The sequence below is a fragment of the Dromiciops gliroides genome, chromosome 1 (genome assembly GCF_019393635.1).
Source record: "Dromiciops gliroides isolate mDroGli1 chromosome 1, mDroGli1.pri, whole genome shotgun sequence".
NCBI classification, from domain to species: domain Eukaryota; kingdom Metazoa; phylum Chordata; class Mammalia; order Microbiotheria; family Microbiotheriidae; genus Dromiciops; species Dromiciops gliroides.
Window position 1 is genome coordinate 190940382 of NC_057861.1, and position 22743 is coordinate 190963124.

General features: G+C 40.2%; 1 protein-coding gene across 1 annotated transcript in view; it reads left to right on the forward strand.

Annotated features, from left to right (window-relative positions):
• The window catches only part of PARD6G (par-6 family cell polarity regulator gamma), a 169605-nt gene extending 157658 nt beyond the window's left edge, over window positions 1-11947 (forward strand). The window contains exon 3 of the mRNA XM_043979280.1: window positions 8347-11947. Coding sequence (XP_043835215.1) covers window positions 8347-9203 — 857 coding nt within the window. The 3' untranslated portion in view covers window positions 9204-11947. The remainder of the gene's footprint in view (window positions 1-8346) is intronic.
• The last annotated feature ends 10796 nt before the right edge of the window (window positions 11948-22743 follow it).

The window sequence follows — 22743 nt, forward strand, 5'->3', positions numbered from 1 at the left end:
TTATCTATCCATTCATCCACCTATCTGTCTGTCTCTATTTTGGGGCAGCTGTGGGGGCGGGGTCTCTTACTCTCACGTTGGCTGAAAGTGTAACCAGTCCTACTGATTATAAGCATGCAAGCTTTGTCCTGATTAATTTCTGACCTGGGCCAGTTCACCTTCCTCCTTCCAAACACTCCTCCAGGGCTCACCATCTTGGTGCTAGATTTCATGCATATTCTCAATCAGCTTAATGCCTGAGCTGAAGCTTCCTCCCTAGGTTTCTTTTCTTTTCTTTCTTTCTTTCTTTTTTTAAAAATTTATTTATTTTTGCAGGGCAATGAGGGTTAAGTGACTTGCCCAGGGTCACACAGCTAGTGTGTCAAGTGTCTGAGGCCGGATTTGAACTCAGGTACTCCTGAATCCAGGACCGGCGCTTTATCCACTGTGCCACCTAGCTGCCCTGGTTTATTTTCATCATGTACCTTTGTCTTATCTTTCCCCAAAACCACGTGAGTTCTTTCAGACTCATAGCATTAGATTAATAATGATTCTTTTTATGAAAAAAATTAGGCTTCTAGATTTGACATCATTCTGTACTGGTTTTTTGTTTGGTTGGTTTGAAACTATAACTCACTTCTGGACTGTATTCAGGATTTCTTTGTCATGTTTTGGGGAAAGGGTGGCCTATATTATATGGTATTCAAATTAAAAGAAAACATAATGAAGATCCTGAAGTACTTGATCTTTATACTTTGAAGCTCCCATCACACCTCCTACAGTATATACACAGAGCTCAGTATTTGTTGAATCAATAGATAAGTCTATTGTATTTTGTGGTGAGAGACTTGAGTTTGATTTCCTCCTCTGCTATTTGTTGCACAACCTTGCGCAAGTCACTTATCTGTAAAAGAAGGGGTTTGAAGGAGATGATAATAGAAGTTTTCTTTATCCTCTAATACATGATCCCACTTCTCTTTGCAAGACAAATGGTTTGTTTATTTAACCAAAGGATGATCAGTCCTTTATAAGTATTTTTTGGTGTGATTCAGGTAAAATGATAAGTTGCCATCCATTTTTGGCTATGGTGACCCTAAGGGAAATTCGATCACCAGTCTCACCCTAAAATATCTTTTATATGTATTAGGTAACTATCCTTTTAAAAAATCAATCTTTGGGGCAGCTAGGTGGCACAGTGGATAGAGTACCGGCCCTGGAGTCAGGAGTACCTGAGTTCAAATCCGGCCTCAGACACTTAAAACTTACTAGTTGTGTGACCCTGGGCAAGTCACTTAACCCCCATTGCCCTGAAAAAAAAAATCAATCTGCTGATCGATCATCGATGGACATTAATCAAAATACAATATATGGTTTCCCATTTTAAAGGCCTTTGGTATTTTGCATCTCCAACTGGTTGCAAGAAGTCCCATAATAGGTGCATTGAAAGTTGGAGTCAGGAAAACCAAGGTTCAAATGTGTAAACTTTGCTAAACATAGGTTCACAGATCTATAAAATGGAGATAATAAGTTTTGTTATACCTTGTAAGGTCAAGTAAGGATGTATTATGAAGCACTCTGCAAACTTTAAAGTGCTATATTAATTTCTGTTAATTATTTCTAACTGAAGAACCGACAATTTTTCTTCCAGTCACATTTTGACTTCTGATTGATAGCATCAGTAAATTTTTTTTATATTTAAAATTAGTTTTCTGGATTAATCAACATTCAGTATTCGGTCGGGAGTGGGGTAACTAGTAAAAAAAGATCCTTTCTCTTCTCTCTGCCCCTCCCCCCTTCATGACTCAAAATGGCAGGGCTGTTGATTAATTGCTTATGAAAGATTTAGAACTTTTAAATTCTGAGCAGAAATGCTTAGTGAAATGAATATTCTGTGTTCTCCTTTCACAACAAATAACACTGTAGAATCTTCTCATACCTTATGGATCATGGGCACAGTTGTTGGGGTATGAAGGTCCGTGAATTCAGCTGTTTAAATACTAATAATACATAGTATCAAAACTAGTGCTAGAAGGTACCTCAGACCATCCAATCTAGTCTAATTGAGGAAACTGGAGCCTACAGAGGTTAAATGATTTGCCCCAAGTCACAAGTGGTCAGCAAGAGAAATGGAAAAAGGTTGTTAATATTAATGGAGAGAAGCCAATTTTAACCAAGTAAAGTTTTGCAACCTAAATTCTTTACCAAAAATGATGAGGGAGTACAATGAAAACACAGTGTTTTCCTCATGCTGTGTTTGTGTGAGGTTATAGGTTGTTTGAATATTAAAATCCATTTTCAGTTTTTGCTTTATGATTAATAATTCAATTGGAGGGGCCCTTTGGCCATCTTTAGTGTTGAAACACAACATGTTGTCTATGGATGTCTTTGTCTAGACCCTGTTTTGTACTCTTCCACTCTTCTAAAAGTAGAAACATAATTCTTTCTGGAAGCCTAACTGTAGAACTGCGACTCAAGATCTAGAACCGCTCTCTCTTGTATCAATAAAGTCTGGAAAAGTTTCAGAATCTGGATCATCTTGGCTTCTGCCATTGCCTTCCAAAGGAACCTGACAGGGACAGTATGGGATGAAGTCAGTAGTCCAGTTCTTCAGAAAGATTACACAACTGGACCTTGACAGTTTTGTTTTGGCGTGTATGCATGTCCATTATGTGAGAACAGAAACGAATGATTAATTCATTATATTTTTGTTAGAGCTGACTTGGCCATATGGTGTCATTACGCTGTGATCTCTCCCTATGTCATGGTTTCAGAAGGATAAGCACAAATGAAAAGGGACGGCATTTGTTTACACATCCAGATGGTGACAAAATGGTAGGCCTTTTAGTCTGGAAAGGACTTAAAAGAATAAATTGCATCTTATTTTTAGCAAAGCACATTAGGTGGTTAGAAATACATCATAACAAAGAATCTACCCGAACTTTATGATGTGGCTGAGAAAAGGCTTTTTAAAGACCTAAGTAGAAATTAAAGCTAGACCATTTTTAACATGTCTATGTTAAAGGAGCACTAGTTGTAAGTAAATTGCTGTACTTTAATATGTAGCACTCCCCTCTGGGCCATTCCTTCAGTTTATATTTGCAGATTGGGTCCCTGGGGGAATGAGTACTCCCATGGGTTTTAGGGTTTTAATGTGGCTTCCAGATCCTACTGATATAACTCTTGAGCACTTACCAGCATGCTTCCCTTTTAAGTTTATCAGTAGGCAAGGAAGAAGAAACCAGTGTGGGCTGCCACACTTGAGATGGCTTCATGGAGGAAAGTGGGCCTTAAAGGAAGGTGTGGCTGGCAGGGGAAGGAGCAGATGCTGAGAAGGGCATACATGGGTGGAGGACTCACGAATGGCTTTCCTAGAATGGTGAGGATGATGGGAGACCAGTGTTTTATCACTCACTAATTCAGTATGTGACTTAGATAAGTCACTAGCATTTAAGAATCTGAATTTCTAGAGGTTTTCCAATACAATGACTACTAAAGCTACTGCCATTTTTAATATTATGGAGTTTTCTTCTTTCTATTTTGCAAGTTGTGAACTGTCGTTATTATTAGATTAGAAAGGTTCAGGAACTCAGATTTGATGCACTTGGCAGTGGGGGCATTGGTAGAATCATGTCCCAGGAGGGGATATGATGAAACTGGTGTGTTAGTATTCCTGGGGCCAAAGAATTTATCACCCAATGAACAATGTACTGGTGATATAGTTTTCTATGCCAGGCTTAGCTGAGCTTTCTAAAACACGTGCAATCTATCATAAGGATTATATTCTAATTCTTTCTAGCTTCATAAGCTCAACACAGTCTCTAATATACCACCATGGTTAATGCCACGGTGCAGTGAGGCATCACAGTAGGGTTTTTGTGGAGGTAGCAATTTAGGTAGCTTTATTTCTAAGTTTTATGCTTCCTAGGCTTAGGAGCAGTTGGGAGAGAGTTGACATGGGTGAGAAGAGAGGTAAATTTAAGTATTATATTTAAAAGGAATGGTTTTTATTATGTGTTATATAATTAAGAATATAAAATATTTATGTGCAATATAAGTGAGGAATATAATACGTATAAGTAGAATCAATAAATGACTAATATATGAAATATTTTAAATCTCCTGATTAAGGCTAATTTTTCATTATTTAAAAAACTCAGACTCTTCAGTCTCATTCACCACCATGCTGCCTGCATGCCCTCTCAGTGATAATCAGTCATGAGAATCTTCTGTTTTCCATTTTGCCAAGGACTGCTTGCTTATGTGAGGGATGGTGTAAGATATTCCATTGTCCAGCTCAGGCCAGCTGGATAACTGCCTCCCAGGTCTTTTTCCCATAGTGTAATCATCATCAGGTGTTTATCAGCTTAGTGTTTTGGAGGGATGGTGGGAACTCTCTCTGTTCTCATTACCAGAGCTGCAGCATTCCCCTCTTAGCCAACCCCAACTCTCATATCCAGGAAGAGTTCATTCAGTGCTCTGTCATAAGTGTTGGAAAACTTGGCAGCTTTGGGGAATACTTATGGTTCTTGTTAATAACCTTATCTTGTCTTCTGTCGGTGATTGCCCTTTCAAGAATGGGCTGCCAACACGTTGTGACTGTAGTCTGTCTTGGATTCTTGTTTGCTTGTATACAACAAATATCCTAAAAGTGTTTTGAAATTCCAAAGGGGGAAATCCGGGCTCAAAATCAAGTTAGTAATTGCATTAATCCCAGGAATCTCACTGTGATGGGTAAAATACCCTCAAGAGAAAACAAGAAAACTCAGCCAAACTTTGGCTTTAATTTTTCACATAAGCACTAAAAGCATATCCTTTAATAATATATCACAGGAATTTTAATTTTAAGTCACTTAACCCTCATTGCCCCGCAAAAACAAAACAAAACAAAAACAAATTAAGAAAAATGATCATGAAACTTCAGATCTTGGAGATTTGATCCTATTCATGACATCCTAATTCAGTAGATTGATTTTTGGGTTTTTTTTGTGCAGGGCAATGAGGGTTAAGTGACTTGCCCAGGGTCACACAGCTAGTGTCAAGTGTTTGAGGTCGAATTTGAACTCAGGTCCTCCTGAATCCAGGGCTGGTGCTTTATCCACTGCACCACCTAACTGCCCCAGTAGATTGGTTTTTTATATAATACTTGGAGACCTTTATTGTGGCTGCTTTCTTGGTAGGGATTTGGGCAGAAAACAATGTATTTAAAAGAGGAAGCATGATGTGTAGTACAACAATTTTTAACCTTAGGTCTGAACTTTTAAACAATTTTAATCATGTTTAAACAGATTGGTTTCCTTTGTGTTTTATGCATTTAAATATATAGGGTGGGCCCAAAGTCATGAATATCTAATTTATAATACCATTACATCATATACAGTATATATAGGAAATGAATTTACATCACATGTGAAAAACCAAATCTTGTAAATGGCAAAAAAATTTTTTTAAGTTTGAAGTTAGTAAAACATTAGACCCCTTTGTGACTTTTGGCCCACCGTGTACTGAGAAGAGGTACAGTGGATTGAATTTACCAGACTGCCCAAGGGGGTCCATGACACAAAAAATTAAGATCCCCTGGTGTGGCAGAAGGAATACTGGATTTGATTTTAGGGGTGTCACATCCTTTGCCTTGAACAAATCACTTTACTTAGCACTGGACCTGTTTCTTCATCTGTGAAATGAGGGAGTTTAGCTTGTTCAGTCACATTCAACTCTTCATGATCTCTTTTGAGGTTTTCTTGGCAGAGATACTGAAGTGATTTGCCATTTCCTTCTCCAGATCATTTTACAGATGAGGAAACTGAGGCAAACAAGGTTTAGCGACTTGCCCGGGATCACACAGCTAGTAAGCGAGGCTAGATTTGAACTCAGGTCTTCCTCACTCCAGGCCAGGTGCTCTATCCACTGTGCTAAGGGATTGAGCTAGATTATCATTAAGGTTCTTTGCAGCTCAAAACCTGTGATTTTATTATACCCATGATATGGGAAGTAGTGTTAACCATAGAGTTAGCTTTGGGAGCTCCTCCCTCCTGTTTTGGGTCCCTTGGTACTGGTAGAAGGACCTCTGTTTACTTTGATATCCAGTAATGGTGATCTTCAGGGCTGTGGGACAATACTCATCCTTCTTAATGAGTCACTGGCCTCATTCCCAAGCTGCCTGAAGGGCTGCTCTCCTTAGTGGAAGTGATTTTGTCTTTGAAGTACTTTACAGAGCTGTCAACTAATGTTCCATGGTTCCCAAAGGAAATAATAAGCCAACAGCTCTCACACTGAAAATGTAAGAATTTAAACTGTTTCTATAGGAGCCTAGTTGCTTGCTTTTCTGAGGAATTCAACTTGTTTATAGAATCTTATCTGGCTAAGTTTTGGTATTCTGTCTGGCACCAAGTCCTATGAAAAGCAGCTGTTTCAGCAGTGGGTGTGGCTGGTGCTCCTGGTGCCATTTCAGGAGGTTTATAACTTCTTGTTTCTTGTTAATTAAAAGAAATATTTTGGCTAGAGCTCAGCCCTAGAGACGGTCTTAATTCTTTTTAAGAAGTAGCCATTTAAAAGAATATTCTTAGCACATTCCATTGATACTTCCGAATTCTTCTCAAGTGCTTTCTGCCACAATTCTCACCTCCAATCTATATTTAAAATAAAATGAATCAATTGTTTGAGTTTTATAGAAAGTCATAAAATGAAATAGGCCAATTTTCTCACAAAGGTCAGGTGACGGGATTATAGGATTCTGTACCTACCAGGTTCTACAGGTATCCAAGGATTTAAGGGGCTTTCTTTCTCAAGGTTTGGAGGATGGGGGTGCCCCATGTAAAGAGAAATGTCAGAAAAATGGCCAGGATTTGGGGAAGGGAGGAGGAGGAAGAAGAAGCTGTCAACTTGCCAAGCTTCTCAGTTGGCAAACAGTTTCACCAACCCAAACAAAGCAGATGCCATTGAGAGAGACCAACAGCAAACTCCCAACAGAAGCAAGTATGCAAAGTATTTAACTAAATGTGGGTCTTTCTGGCAGCCTGGGCAGCAGCAACTAAGTAGGGATTTTTCATAAAGCCCAAAAGTCAGTGCCTTGAAGTTCGCAAGAGGTGAAGAAAAGGAGGTGGAGTAGCAGCAAATAATAAGTTAGTAATTAGAATGCATTTCTGTGTGGCTGGAATTGGGTTGCTAAGTAGGACACAGGATCACAGGGTTTAGGGCTAGAAAGGGCCATAGAGACTATATAGTGCCGCAGCCCTCCTCATTTTACTGAGGAGTCCCAGAGATGAGGAGACTCGCTCCAGATCACACCAGTAATGAAGCAGCACAGCCAGGATTCAAGCCAGCTTCTGATTTCAAATCCATGATCAGATTTCTGTCCCCAAAAACTATTTTTCTGCTCCCAGAATTAATTTTATAATAGAAAAAGACTATTAAAAACATGAAGTTATAAAGAAGAGGCATTGGGTCTTTTATGTCAAGTCATCTATCTTTCTGGGTTAAAAAAAAAACTGCACCATTTAAATTATACATGTGCATCATACAAAACATATTTCCATATTAGTCATGTTGTGAAAGAAAACACAGAACAAGAAAAATAAAAATAAAGTTTTTAAAAAGTATGCTTTGATCTGCATTCAAATACCATCAATTCTTTCTCTGGAGGACATTTTTCGTCATGAGTCCTTTGGAATTATCTTGGATCATGGTATGGCTGAGAATAGCTAACTCATCAACAGTAGATCATTGTATAATGTTGCTGTTACTATATACTCTCCTGGTTCTGCTCGCTTCACTTTGAAACAATTCGGTTAAGTCTTTCTGAGTTTTTTGAAAGCATCCTGCTTGTCATTTCTTATAACACAATAGTATTCTATCACAGTAATATACCATAACTTGTTCAGCCATTCTTCAATTGATGGGCATCCCCTCAATTTCCAATTCTTTGTCACCACAAAAAGAGCTGCTATAAAATATTTTTGTACATATAGGTTCCCCCACCCTGAGCTTTTTTTTTAAAAAAATCTCTGAAATAGACCCAGCCCTTTGGGCATAGTTCCAAATAGCTCTCCTGAATGGTTGGATCAGTTCACAAGTCCACCAACAGTACTAATGTGTCCTAATTTTCCCATATCCCCTCCAGTATTTGCCATTTTCCTTTTCTGTCCAATCTGATAGGTATGATATGGTATCAAGTCTGAAGGGTCCATACAGCACTGTGCTTGGAAGCAAGAGACCTGGAGTTCAAATATTTGTACTAACCTCTTAACAGAATTATAAAGAAAGCACTCTGTAAATCTTCAAGCACTATAGAAATAGGAGTTATCATGTGATCTACGGGAAGAGAGACCATTTCTAATTTTACTAATTAATAATTTCTTTTTGTTGTTTCAGAAGAAGTAGACTACTGTAACTTTGGCACCAGTACGTTAACTAGGAAGAAAAAGGTCCTGGTCACCCTTCGTAATGATAACCTTCGCCGGCGTCCTCACCTCAACATCAGTATGCCCCATGACTTCCGACCAGTGTCTTCCATCATTGACGTGGATATCCTTCCAGAAACCCACAGGAGGGTCCGGCTATATCGGCACGGGTGTGAGAAACCACTTGGTTTTTATATTCGTGATGGTACCAGTGTGCGGGTGACACCCCATGGCCTTGAGAAAGTTCCAGGCATCTTCATTTCCCGCATGGTCCCCGGTGGCCTTGCTGAGAGCACAGGGCTGCTGGCTGTGAATGATGAAGTCTTAGAAGTGAATGGGATTGAAGTGGCTGGCAAAACCCTTGACCAGGTCACAGACATGATGATTGCCAACAGCCATAATCTTATCATCACTGTTAAACCAGCCAACCAAAGGAACAATATTATCCGTAGCAGCCGGATGTCTGGTAGCTCGGGTCAGTCAACAGACAGTACAGCCAGTCACCATAGCTTGCCTTCTTCCCATGTCCTACAGAACTTCCACCCTGATGAAATGGAGAGTGATGAAGAGACCGACATTGTCATTGAAGGAGCTCTAGAGCCCCAGCATATTTCCAAAACGCCAAGTTTGCCTTCTGGCAGTCTCTCACGGGTCAATGGCACCAATTTCTGCCACAGACTACAGCGGGATCTTACACTTAACACCTCCAGTCGAGAAAGCAATGGCAACCTCCACAAAATACTAAGCTCCCTAAAATCAGATCCCCGTAATAGTCTGGTCATTCCTAGGGGAGGAATTGAAGAGGATGGAACAGTGATCACCCTTTAGTGGTTCCACTGTGTTCTCTAGGGTGTGTGGGGTCTGGAAGTGAATCAGAACAGAACCACACACACTGAAGGACTAAAAAACTTATATTGTTACAAACCTCACGGGTAGAAGGAAAAAGAATTGCAAGAGAGTGTGATTTCATTGATTATATGCATAATGGTCACATACAAGAACACTGAGGGAGAAATAACACAGAAAGTAGCTATCCCCTAAGAAGAAACTCAATTGTATATTTCTTTTCTTGTTTGTCTTCCTTTTCCTGTTTTGCACGGTTCTTTCCAAGGTATAGGTTGGAAAATAGAAGTGTCCTGTAATTATAATGACTTTGCAAATGCATATAAATTATATTTATATTAATGCTTCTATGTAAGAACTGGCCCATTTGCAAATCAATTCTATCACATCCAAATGCAATAAAAGCCTTATTCAGAGCTTTTAAAATATGAAATTGTTGTAGTTGTTGTATTAAGAAACAATGAGTTTGAAAACAAATACAACTTCTCATTTTAAATATGGATATCATTTACCAAAAACATTAAATGGCCACTGCACACAGGCAAACCCCCTCTCTTTATTTACAGATAGGCTTTACAAGTGTATTGGTTTGTGCATCTAGGCATTAACATTACATACATGGCTCAACTATTAGGAATGAGGCTGAATGTTTTACAAACATATCTGAAACTTAAAAGGTACAGCCATATAAAAAAATAAACTTGTCTTTGCTGTTTGTATAAATCAGTCTAATTACATCACAGTAAGTATTGTCAAAGTAGGCACTGGGGGTGGGTGTAGCTATTGTCCATTACCTAAAAAATTCTGGAATATCCCCTCTTTTGAGTGAGGGGCTTGATTTTTTAGAAACATCCAAAAGTCACTAGGCACATTAACCAGGAAGAAGTAGTTTTTAAAAAAGAAAGAGGAAAGAACCTATAGAGCCTATAGCTAGACTTGATTTTTCCCAACATCTGAAGGCAATTCCAAAAATGTCTGTAGCAGTGTCAGTACTTTGGGATAATTGTGTGGCCTCCCAAGGTGAGACAACAGTCATTTGAATATTTAAGTTCTGAAGTGGATATGAAACATACACATTCAGAGGCAGACCTATAACGGCACATACATACATATGTTTCCACATGTGTCTATATGGAAACATGCCTATACACATGTATATGTGTTCATGTATACTCACGTAAATATACATAGATATTTGTGTCAACATACACCTATAAATCAGAATTTATATACTAAAATGACTGTTTGTCTTATGAAGTAGTGTTCTTGGAGGAGGACATGCACTTATCCCAATAATTGCTACATTTCTACAAATAGCTGTGGAATAGTCTTCAGAATGTATATAAATATATATTATGTGCGTATGTAGGTATATAAACATGTTTGTGCACATACACATGTATTTATGTGTATATATATAAATATAGTGTCACATGTGTATATGCATATAAACACGTGTTTATACATGAATGTGTGTCATATGTATATATGCAATATTTGAATGTGCGTCTATAAGCAATGCATATATTTATACATGCATGTGTATATAAATACATGTGTTGCCTTATATGAGGCCATCTATATAGACATATACCAACATGTGCACATATTTACACAATGCACATTTTATATGTGTATGCACAAACATGTTTGTATGGTACACATGTGTATGTATGCATACATGTATGTTCCTTTTGTTTATACGTTTTTTGCAGGTCATATAGAACTTACTGCTTTTTAACAGAGACCAATGTTACCTTGCAAATGCTAATTCCATCATTTTTATGGTCATTTTCCTTTATTCTTCCAGGAATGTGTTTACATATTAACTAATTTTAAGATTTCCTAATGTTCTAGTTAAATTTTATATGAAATGTATTTTATTGGGGGGGGGACATCCAACATTTATTCTGCGAGTTCATCCAAAATAAATTTTTGTATAAATAAGTATGTGTAAAATATTTTTTAAACATTGTCGCAGACAGGGAAAGCTATGGCTGCTGATTTCATGATTCCTTTTAGATCAGCACCACTTACTGGTCAATGGAAGTACTGTTTCGAGATACATACATTCACATATGACATACTGTATGTTGTAAGGAAAACAGCTGACAAAGGGCTTTTAATGAATTATGTGAATGATATTTTTTCTTTTGGAAAATATTTATATCAGACAAAAATTGTGTATTTTGGGGTAACTGTGGTTCTCTTCACCTGTGCTAGTATTTTTGGTACACTGTGGGATGCAAACAGCTTTAATGAGCTCTTCTGGTCCACAATATGTGTAGATCTGAAGATGATTCTGCTTTCAGAGATCATGGGGAAAAGACTCAAGCAAGATGAACATTATGCACCATAATGAAAAATGCAATGGCCCTGGTTTTTGTTCCTTCCAGAATGCAAATATGAGTATTACTGAGCAAACTGTTGTCTTCATCATGTGAACCCTAACAATCATTCGCTGAATATACTGCAGGCTATTCACTTGCTTGGTTCATTTAGTAACTCGTTCTGTTGGCGAAAGTTGAGAGTACTTTTGTATCGACCTACTTTTGTTGCCTAATTTAGAAAATGTCAGTCATTAAAAAGGAAAAGAAAAGAAAACTCAGTGGGAAATGTCTTAAATTTTAAGAACAAAGTGTATTTTTCTACCTTCGGCTACTTGTCATTTTCTTAAAAAAAAAACAAACCTTTGTAGTATTGCTTATTAAAGTTTTGGTTTTTGTATGTGGAAGAATAAGTATTTTTTTCTTTGCCTTTGAATAGAATTTTTCAATTGAAAGCTAGACAAAGTAAAGAATATTATTGATAATAAAGAATTAAATGCCTAAATGATCTCCATTTTGAATGAGGACAAAAGAGCCAAGGGGATGAGAAACATCACCATGTCATACTGATAACATTTAACCTAGGAATCAGTAGCACTGGCTTTCAGTCTTATCTATGTTACTGATTCAGCCACAGTTTTGTCATTGGTAAAACCACAGAACCACAGAATGTTAGAACTTGTTAGAACACAGTGATCAGCTAGCTCAACTCCTTCCAACTCTAAAGGAGTCCCCTTAAGAAGGGGCTCGATAAGACATCTGTTGGCTCTAAAATTCTGAGTCTGCATTTCAAAGGCCAAGGACAAATAATATCCAGATTTCTTCACTTCCAACACTACTTTTTCTACCTATCAGATTACCCAGGTTAGATTTGTCAAGAACACACTGGTCTTGAGTCAAAAAATTCTTTTCCATTGCCAGGAGATCAAAGAATGTTTAAAATGAAGTTAGAGATTGGGAAGAGGTATTTTATGGATGGAAGTAGTATCTTTGAGAGGAACTAAAATCTGATACGACAATGGGAAAAGGTAATGCAACTATACAACTCTTTATTCACTAGATCTTTCCCAAATCTGCCCTAATCTCTCCATCCATAAAAAACTTGACTCTAGCATTCTTTTAAGCAATCATCCTATAGCATTCCTACCTTTCTAGACCAACCTCCAGGAAAAAATAGGTGATAAGCACTGAGCTTGGAATCAGGAAGACTCATCTCCATTATTTCAAATCTGACCTCAGATACTCAGATAGTTGTGTGATCTTAGATAAGTCACTTAACTCTTTTGCTTCAGTTCCTCATCTGTAAAATGAGCTGGGGGGAAAAAAACAGGGCAAACTACCCCAGTATCTCTGCCAAGAAAACCCCAAAATGGGATCATGAAGAATTGGACACAACTGAAAAATGACTGAACAACAATAATGCTTACTATGTGCCACACATTGTGCAAAGTATTTTACAAATATCTCAAATGGTCCTCGTGAAAACCCTGGAAGTAAGTACTATTATGAGCCACATTTTGCCGTTGAAAAACTGAGTCAAACAGGTTAAGTGACCCAGGGTCATACAACTATTGAGTCCAGATTTGAACTCCAGTCTTTCTGATTCCATAACTAGCCCCATCAGCCATGACACACCTAGCAACTCTAATTACCTCTTTTATCACTTTCCACTCACTTCTACACCATGTATAATCTGGCTTCCAATTCCCATCCTCCGAAGAAATTGTACTCTTGTCACTAAGGATCCCTTCATTGCAAAATCTAATGGCCTTTACTCAGTTCTCCTGCTTCTTGACTTCTACAAAGTATTAGGCATCGTAAATCATGCCTTATTCCGGGATACTCTTTACTCCTCTGGCTTCTGTTCCACTGCTCCTACCGTCCATTTGACTTCTTTTTCTCACTTTTTCTCCCTATCCTTTCAGGATGACCCACCACACCCTAATATATAGATGTGCCTGGGCTCTGTCCTGGGTCCTTTCCTCTTTATGTTCTCAATGATCTCGTCAGGTTCCATGGAATCAATAATCAGCTCTATGCAGAGGACTCCCAAAGTATCTAGCTTTCATCTCCTTCCTGAGCTCCAGTCCCATATCTACAACTTCTCCTGTCTGTGTCCCATAGGCTTCTTAAATTCACCATGTCCAAGACCTTGTCTCTTCCCTTAAATATACTCCCTCCCAATTTCCCTATTTCTATGAAGGGCACTCCCATTCTTCAACTCACCCAAGTTCAGAATATCCTCAATGCTTCACTTGCCATTCCTCATATTCAATTACTTGCCAAGTCTTGTCAATTCCACGTGAATACCTCTTCAATCTATTCCCTTCCCTCTGCTCATACTACAACACCACGATAATGCAGGCCCTCACTACCTCTTAGCTGAACTATTGCAATAGCCTAATTGAATTCGTCATCCACAGAGCTAGCAAATGGATGTTCCTAATGCACAAGTCTGATTATGTCAATACATATAAACTTTTTTTTTCATCTTTTAATTTCCAGTGCCTTTCCTTATTTTTTTTTGTTTTTTTGTTTTTGTTTTGAGAGGCAATGAGGATTAAGTGACTTGCCCAGAGTCACACAGCTAGTAAGTGTCAAGTGTCTGGGGCCAGACTTGAACTAAGGTCCTCCTGAATCCAGGGCCAGTGCTTTATCCACTTCGCCACCTAGCTGCCCCCAACCTTCCCTTATTTGTTAAAGAAAAATGTACATTTCCCCCTCATCTCTACTTTTCAGAATCATTGTATTGATGAGGCCAGCAGGTTATCAGTAAAAGGATGGTTATTTGGCTGTCTCTCCTAGACCCCTCATGGCAGTGGGCTCAGTTTATATGCCCTTTGAAGAGTAGGTATTCCCAAGGGGTGCCTAATCAATTCTGACTGGCTAACAATGGGAGGGAGGTGGGCTATCAAGATACATGACTTAGGTTACTCAAATCTTGGTTCATAATCCTTTATCTACATTGCTTCTTGGCCTTTTGGCTAAGATCAAGTTCAGAATATTTGTCTTCCTTTAAAAAAAATCAATTCTTCTGTTAACACGTCCATGAGATCTTCTTAATTCCTCAGGTTGCTGGTACTGTCTTCTTCCTCAATTGATAATTTATCAGGTAAAACAATCTTTCGTGGAGTGTAAGAATTATAAAGGACTTACAAGTCCATCTCATTCAGCTTAGACCTGAACACCTCTCCAGCATCCTTTCCAGCTTTTGTGTGAAGATCTCAAAGGAAAACAAACTCACAACCTCTGTGGTGACTCAAACCACTTTGGATTAGCTTTAAAAATATGATGGTTTTTTCTACCCAAGGGAAAATGTGGCCTTTTACCTTCTACCCTATTTTTCCTCTGAGTTCTCTCTGAATGTCAAGAACAAGAGTAACCCCCTTTTCTGCGAGACTTCCATTCCGATTCTTGAAGACAGACACCATGTGCTCCCATAAGTCTTCTCTTTCCCACACTAAACATTTCCTGTTCCTTAACCAATCTCTTATGATCTCAAAATTGTGGCCATTGACCTCTTCTGCTTGTCAGCAGCTTGCCTAAGCTCCAGATATAGTCTAGCCAGAGCATATTCCAACAGGACCATTGCATCCCAGTTCTAGACACCATAACTCTGGACACGACAGCCCTTCAAATACATGAAGACTCTCCAGCTCCTTCAACCACATTTCCTTCCCTGTGCATCTGAGATGGCTAAATCTAATAAGGGGGATGGAATAGGAGATATTCTCTGCACTAGGAATCGAAAAGTCTAGAATTTAGGAATGTCAAGGCAAAGTCTTAAAAATCTAACTATTTTAGGTGTAACTCATGACAATAACTCAAACTGAGCAGCAGCATAAATTAGTGGAAAGAGAGCTAGCTTACAGTTAGGAAGACCCGGATTGAAGTCCTGCCTCTGATGCATGTTAGCTGTATGATGTCCTGTGCATGTTTAATAGCTGTGTTGTGACATTTTCAGTCATGTCCCACTCTTTCATGGCCCCATTTGGGGTTTTCTTGGTAAAGATACTGGAGTGGTTTGCCATCTCCTCTACCTCATTTGACAGATGAGGAAACTGAGGCAAACAGGGTTCAGTGACTTGCCCAGGGTCACACAGCTACTAAGTATCTGAGGCCAGATTTGAACATAGGAAGATGAGTCTTCTTGACTCTGTTCACTGCATCGCCTATCTGCCACCAATTCTTCACACACTTGGCATTTAGATTTTGGGAGTTGAATTTAAATTTACATTTCTCCTTATTCAGTTTCAGTCATGTCCCACTCTGGACAGATGAGGAAACTGAGGCAAACAGGGTTCAGTGACTTGCCCAGGGTCACACAGCTAGTAAGTGTCCGAGGACACAGTTGAACTCAGAAAAATCAATCAGCCTGACTCCAGACCCAGCAACTCTATCCACTGTGCCACATAGCTGCCAACAGCTATGCAGATCTCTAAGTCTGTGCTCTAAAAAACTATTGGCAAAAAAAATTTGCTGATTTGTGCTGGTTGGAGTTTCCACACCAAGAATTCCTTAAATGAAATCACAAATCCGCGCGCGCGCGCGCGCACGCACACACACACACACACACACACACAAAATAACTCATTTGCATTATGCTGTAATGGTTATAAAACAATTGCCTCACTATTAGTATTAGTAACATGTTATAGAGGAAATCTAGGACATGTGGGCAGGATCACATAGTGAGCATCTGAGCAGAAGTCAAGTCCAGGACTCCTGATTCCAGGTTGAGTCCACTGTCCACACAATGCCACACTCACCTCGGTATTTGTTCTGAAATTCCAATTTAACTTTTAGTTAAACCTACCTAAGGAGAGGGAGGAAACTAAAGGTAGCAAGAAGCTGACAAAGAGAGTTCCCTCAACCACCAGCATTACAGAAATGGATTTTAGGCTGGCATTGTTCCTACCTGGCTACTCATAGCAGCCTAATAGAGAGGAAAGAGAGGTGACCTGGCAGCCAGGAAGACCTAAGGAAGTCCCACTTCTGATCCATAGAGGCTGGGTGACCCTGGACACCTTCCATCTGGCTGCCCAGGTCTCCTCCCCCATTTCCAGCTTCCTCTCGAATGGGGAGAGGTAGCTTTCACTTCATAATTACCAAATACCCACCTGCTCACCCCCTATACATCTCAGTACTGCATTCTGGACACCTGTAGGTCATCATCAAACCCCAGTCCCCATCCGTTATTACCATATTCCTTATTCCCATCTTCCTCAACCCATCCAGCCAAAGGCTACCCACCCCTTCCACTATAGTGCTTATTCCATAGTCAAAAAACTGGGTTTCATCTTGAACCTTCTCCTTTCCCATTCCTTCCATCTTCTGGCTCTCAGTGAGACCTAGCTCCTCCTTAATGATGCTGCCTCCCTAGGCCACCCTTTCCAGCACTGGTTGTACTTTCATTCATTGACTCATTGGTCATGGGGGAATTAGATTATTTATTGCTCCCCATTGCCGCTTCCAGGTTCTCCTCCCACAACTTTTATTCCTCTGAGGTCCCTACAATCCAGTGTACCACCCAATCAAAATTCTGGTAGCTCCAGGACCATCTCCTGTCTTTCTCATGTAGTTTAGTTTCTGGATTATAATCTCTCCTCCCCAAAACCTGCCCTCAACACAAACACCGATACTCGCTCAACACCCTAACCTCTCAGTTCCTCAACCTGCTTACTAATTTCCTCTGACCTACTTCTCTACTCTATCTCAAAGATGGTCACACCATTGATCTTGCCATCATTCACAAATGCACCATCTTCATGTTCTTGAAATTCCCTTATCTGATTATATTCTATTGCATTTCCACCCTCCTGCTGCTTTTCAATAGCAAGCCCTGTTCTTCATCCGCAGAATGGCCTCCAATACTTGAATCCCTTAGTTCTCTACCAGATCCTCACCGGGTACTAGCCACATTCTCCTGTACTAGCCATTCTCCTGCTTCACCTGCCTTGACCCCTTGGTGAATCATTGTCCTCTTCTCTTCAGTCTCTTATACTGTTACTTGTTCCAGGGACAAGTTTCTGCTCTCAATCACTCCCACCATCTGCCGCCTTTGCTCCTACATAGGTGCTACTGAATGAAAGTGAAGAAAATCACACAATCATGCTGACTGGGTCCACTACAAATGTGTTATATAACCTCAACTGGGCCCTCATTGCTGCTAGGCAGTCCTTCTACACCTCCCTCTTCAATTCACTTTCCACTCTCCCCAGTGGCTCTTTGAAACTTTTTCATCCTTCCTCAAACCTCCCATGGTTTCCCCTTCCTGATAACCTCTCAGTTGGGAACTTTTACTGAAGAAAAAAAAATTGAGGACATTTGTGATAATAGCACCCTCTTCTCCCCTCTTCCTCATCTTGTATCACTCAAATGCATTTTACCATTATCTCCTCTTTCACCCCTGTCCCATACAGAGGTGGCCTTACTCCTTGCCAAGGCTAACCCCTCTACCTGCATAAGTGATCCCATTCCATTCCATCTCTGCCAGCTAACTGTCCGATCATCCCCACTCTCACTTATTGTCCATCTCTCCCTGTCTACTGGCTGCTTCCCTACTGCTTAGAAACATGCCCATGTTTCCCCCATCCCCTAAAAGCCATCACTAGGTAATTTGATCCTCCTATCATCTATATCTCTTCTCCCCTTTGTGGCTAAACTCCTTGAAAAGGCAATCTACAATAGGTGCCTCCATTTTCTCTCCTCTCACTCCCTTCTTAATTCTACAATTTTGCTTCCAATCTCATTATTCAACCAACACTGCTCTCTCCGAAATGAACAATGATTTCTTAATTGCCAGGTTCAATAGTCTTTTGTCTTCATCCTTCTTGAACTCTAAAACTTTTAAAAACATTGTTGATCACCCTATTGTCCTTGATACTTTCTTCCTTCTAGGTTTTCATGACAATGCTCTTCCTTAGTTCTAGCCACTCAGCCTCCTTTTCTGGATCTTCAGGTCATGACCACAAATCCTGGGTATCCTATGGGGCTCTATCATGAGTCCTCTTCTCTTCTCCCTCTATACTATTTCCCTCGGTGATCTCATCAGATTCCATAGATTTAATTATCATCTCTGCATCTGCTTATCCAGCCCTAACTTCTCTGCTGATCTCCAGTCTCACATCTGGATAAGGTTTTGCCAGTTGATACAGATGTGACATTTTGACTAGATGTCCAGTAGACCTCTCAAACTCAACATGTTCAAAAGAGAACTCTTTTCCCCCTTAAACTCTACCCACTTCCAAACTTCCCTATTATTGTCAAGAGCAGCACAATCCTTCCAGTTGCCCATTGCTTTGAAACTGTATCTTGTTCTGATTCCCCCTAGCCATCCTTCCCCCCTACTCAATATAGCAAGCTTATAAGTAGCTAGTAAAAAGTAAGAATAGTAGGAAGTAAGATTGCAAAGAAGTCACTCACAAACTATCTCATAAATTAGGGATGCATAGGAGCCACGGGAAACTATCTCATAAATTAACTAAGGCCACATCCTGAAACTGTATGCTAAATATGGGGAAGGCAGCTAAAGCCTTAATGTAATGGGCCCTCAGTCCTACTAACTGCCCTGGGTGTATAAGCCTCAGATAAGCTCCAGACATTCTCATTAAGACCAGCAAAGTATTATGCTCATGAATTAACCCAAAAGTGTTGTTGATAAGCATTGAGATGATGTGGATATGTTAATAAACTACCCCTACTGTGGCATGGATAAGTGGGCATGTGCATCACCAGAACTTTATAAAAATGGGAACCCAAAGTCCTCCCCATTTAGCACTCCTCTACCAGCTACAGTCTACACTGAGTGCTCCCAACTCCCAAGATAATGTTAAGTGACTCTCTGCACCCCCCTGCTCCCCATTCTCTTCCCTACCACTGCCTGCCTCCTCCTACCATCCCACCCTCCACCCCACCCTTTGCCTCTGTATCCACCCCCCCACCCCAGCCATTTGTCTCTGTACTCTATGTACCTTATTAAAGTATGACTGAACCATTCCTCGCCTCCTGTTTTGGATCCCCTCATGGTCTTTTCTAGTGAACATCCAAAAACCTGAATGTGCCTGTACCACCTCCACCCAGAGCGACTCCCTAGTGGTCCAATTCCCTTAGTCATAAACTGGGACTAATGGCTATTCATAGCCACCCCTAGCTTTGAATGAGCAAGGGGCAATGAATTCATGGGCAAGAAAGTAAGGATGGATAGCTAAACCTTTTGTCCCCTTTTAGATTCCCCTTTTTGTGAATCACAATAAATTAATTATTCTATAAATTAATTGGCAGTTCACAAAGTCTTACAACCTAGGAGTTATCCTCAACTCCTCACTCCCTTTCATATCCCACCCCCACAATCCAAGCTGTTGCCAAAGCCTGTCGACTTCACCTTTGCAACAGCTGCCAAATTCACCCCCTTCTTTCCTCTGACACTTGCCACCACTCTAGTGCAGGCCCTCATCACCTCACGCCTGGATTATTGCAATGATAATTAAATCTCTCCTCAAAATCCTACAGTGACTTCCTATTACGTAGCAGTGTGGTTGCCTTTGCCAGGGATGAAACTATTCAGCACATGGACAAATACCCAGGATGGAGGTGGGGAGGAGCTAGTGTTTGTGGGGAAAAGGCTGAGGAATCAGAATCCCATGGAACTTGAGCCTGGATGAAGGAGTTGCCCCAGGGGGAAAGAACTTGGAAAAGGAAGATGGTGAAGCACATGAAAAGAGGCCTGGCCTCCTCTGGGCACAGAGCTAAACTTACTGTCTGATGTGGTATGTTTTCTACTGATGGCAGACCACACAGTATGTTTGGGTTCCAGGGATAATACCTAGGAGAGCAACTCCACAAGGAGGGAGCTAGGAGCCCAGAAATAGAGCTGAACACCTACCCCCAAGGGCTGGAGTAGATATCTGTGCCAAGTGTGGAGAGCACATATGAGGGATAGTTTGCTATCCTGGAATAAGTTTGTCTGGAAATTTTCCCCCCACTTACAATCTTGGGAGGTTATAGTAGATTGGTAGATTGTTCCCTTCTATTTAGTTGGGTATTTTGTGGGGGACAAGGGCATTTAATAATGGCTCTAATGCCCAGTTATTTGTTCCTCTTGTTTAACAACAACAATGATAACTACCTTGTATTTATGTAGCCCTTTAAGTTTTCCAAAGCACTTTACAAATATTATTTTATTTTGTCTTCATAACAACTCCGGGAGGAAGATGTTGTTGTTGTTGTTATTATTATTATTATTAGACAGGCAGAGGCTAAATTACTTTCCCTGGATTATACAGCTACTATGTGTCTGAGGGAGAATTTAAACTAAGGTCTTCCTGACTCCAGGTCCATTACTCAATCCACAATACTGACTTTTTATACCATCTGATATATGAAGTCAACAAGCAAGCATTTATTAACTGCCTACCATGTTCCAGGCACCAGGGATCCAAAGAAAAGCAAAAACAGTTCCTTCCTTCAAGGATCTTACAATCTCATGGAGGAGAAGACAGCATGCAAACAACCACGTATGAACAAGACAGAAACAGAACAAATTAGAAATTGTCTCAGAGGCAAGGCACAAGTATTAAGGGGGACTTGGCTCCTTCATGTTCTTTGAAAAGAGGGCTGCACTAATGAGGACTCAAGCCATAATTTGAATAAATGGCTACCAAAACCAGCTTACACTGAACCTGAGAAGTGGCATGGGATGCTAGAGCTAGAGTCCTCAGGGGGCACTTCAAGGAACTCTTCTTACACAAAGTTCAAATGGGGAGCTGATCCTCAAGATAAGCCTGCTTGGTAAGAGAATACCTAGTTACCCTCATTGAAACCAAGTGTCTCTGAGCCTAGATGAACTACCACCTAGAATGCTAAAGTTAACTGGTCCATATAACTGCCAGGCTACTGTTGTGGAGATGTGGAAGACCAGCAAGAATGCAGAGCTGGCACAGGTCTAAGAAGGGCAAACATCCTGATTCAAAAAATGGAAAAGAAGGGGCAGCTATATGGCACAGTGGTTAAAGCAGTGGCCCTGTATTCAGGAGTACCTGAGTTCAAATCTGGCCTCAGACACTTGACACTTACTAGCTGTGTGACCCTGGGCAAGTCACTTAACCCCCCTTGCCTGGGAAAAAAGAAAAAAGGGAAAAGAGTCGTCTTCAAATTTCAAACTGGTGAGATTCCCTTCAATTCCTGGCCAAATCCTAAAGTACTTTATTAAAGGAATGGTGCATGAGTATTTGGACATACATAGATGTTGTGGATAACAAGATCCAGCTTGATTTCACCAAGAACAAGTCTTGAAAGACTATCCTTATTTCTTTTTGTCTCAACCATGTCAGGGCAGCTAGGTGGCGCAATGGATAGAACACTGGCCCTGGATTCAGGAGGATCTGAGTTCAAATCCGACTTCAGACACTTAACACTTACTAGCTGTGTGACCCTGGGCAAGTCACTTAACCCCAATTGCCTCACCAAAAAAAAAAAAAAAGTCAACATGTCTCAACAATGTCATGAAACTGATAAAGGTGAATGATACCACAGGCACCATACACCTACATTTTAACAAAGCATTCAAAAAAGCCTTTCATTTCATTCTTATGAGATGTCTGGGAATTGGTGTGGAGACCTGGTTTTTGGCAAGAATAGGTGTAAAACTCACCTATCAGATTCCAGGTACCAAGGCTTCGAATCCAAGACTAGGAGCTGGGAAGGAGGAACTGAGAAACAGAAAGGAATGTTCACAAGCTTTTGTTTTGGGTTTTTTGTCTTTTTGCAGGGCAATGACAGTTAAATGACTTGCTCAGGGTCACACAACTAGTAAGTGTCAAGTGTCTGAGGCCAGATTTGAACTCAGATCCTCCTGAATCCAGGGCCAGTGCTTTATCCACTGTGCCACCTAGCTGCCCCCCCCATCAGAGAGGTTTATTCATCCTTATCAACTTATTCAAGCTGATCAGGACTCCCCTGATTTCATATCATAGTCATTTCTATATGCCATCCCCTACTAGATCTTAAGTTCCATGAGTGTGAGGACTGAATCTTATCTAAACTTGTACCTAACATAATGCTCTATCCACAGTAGGCACTTGATTCATATTTCAAGTTATATCAACAAGCATTTAAGCACTTACAAAATACAAGCAGAAAGAAAGAAAGACATTCCCTGTCCTCGAGAAGCTTTCATTCAAATGGGAGAAGACAACCCA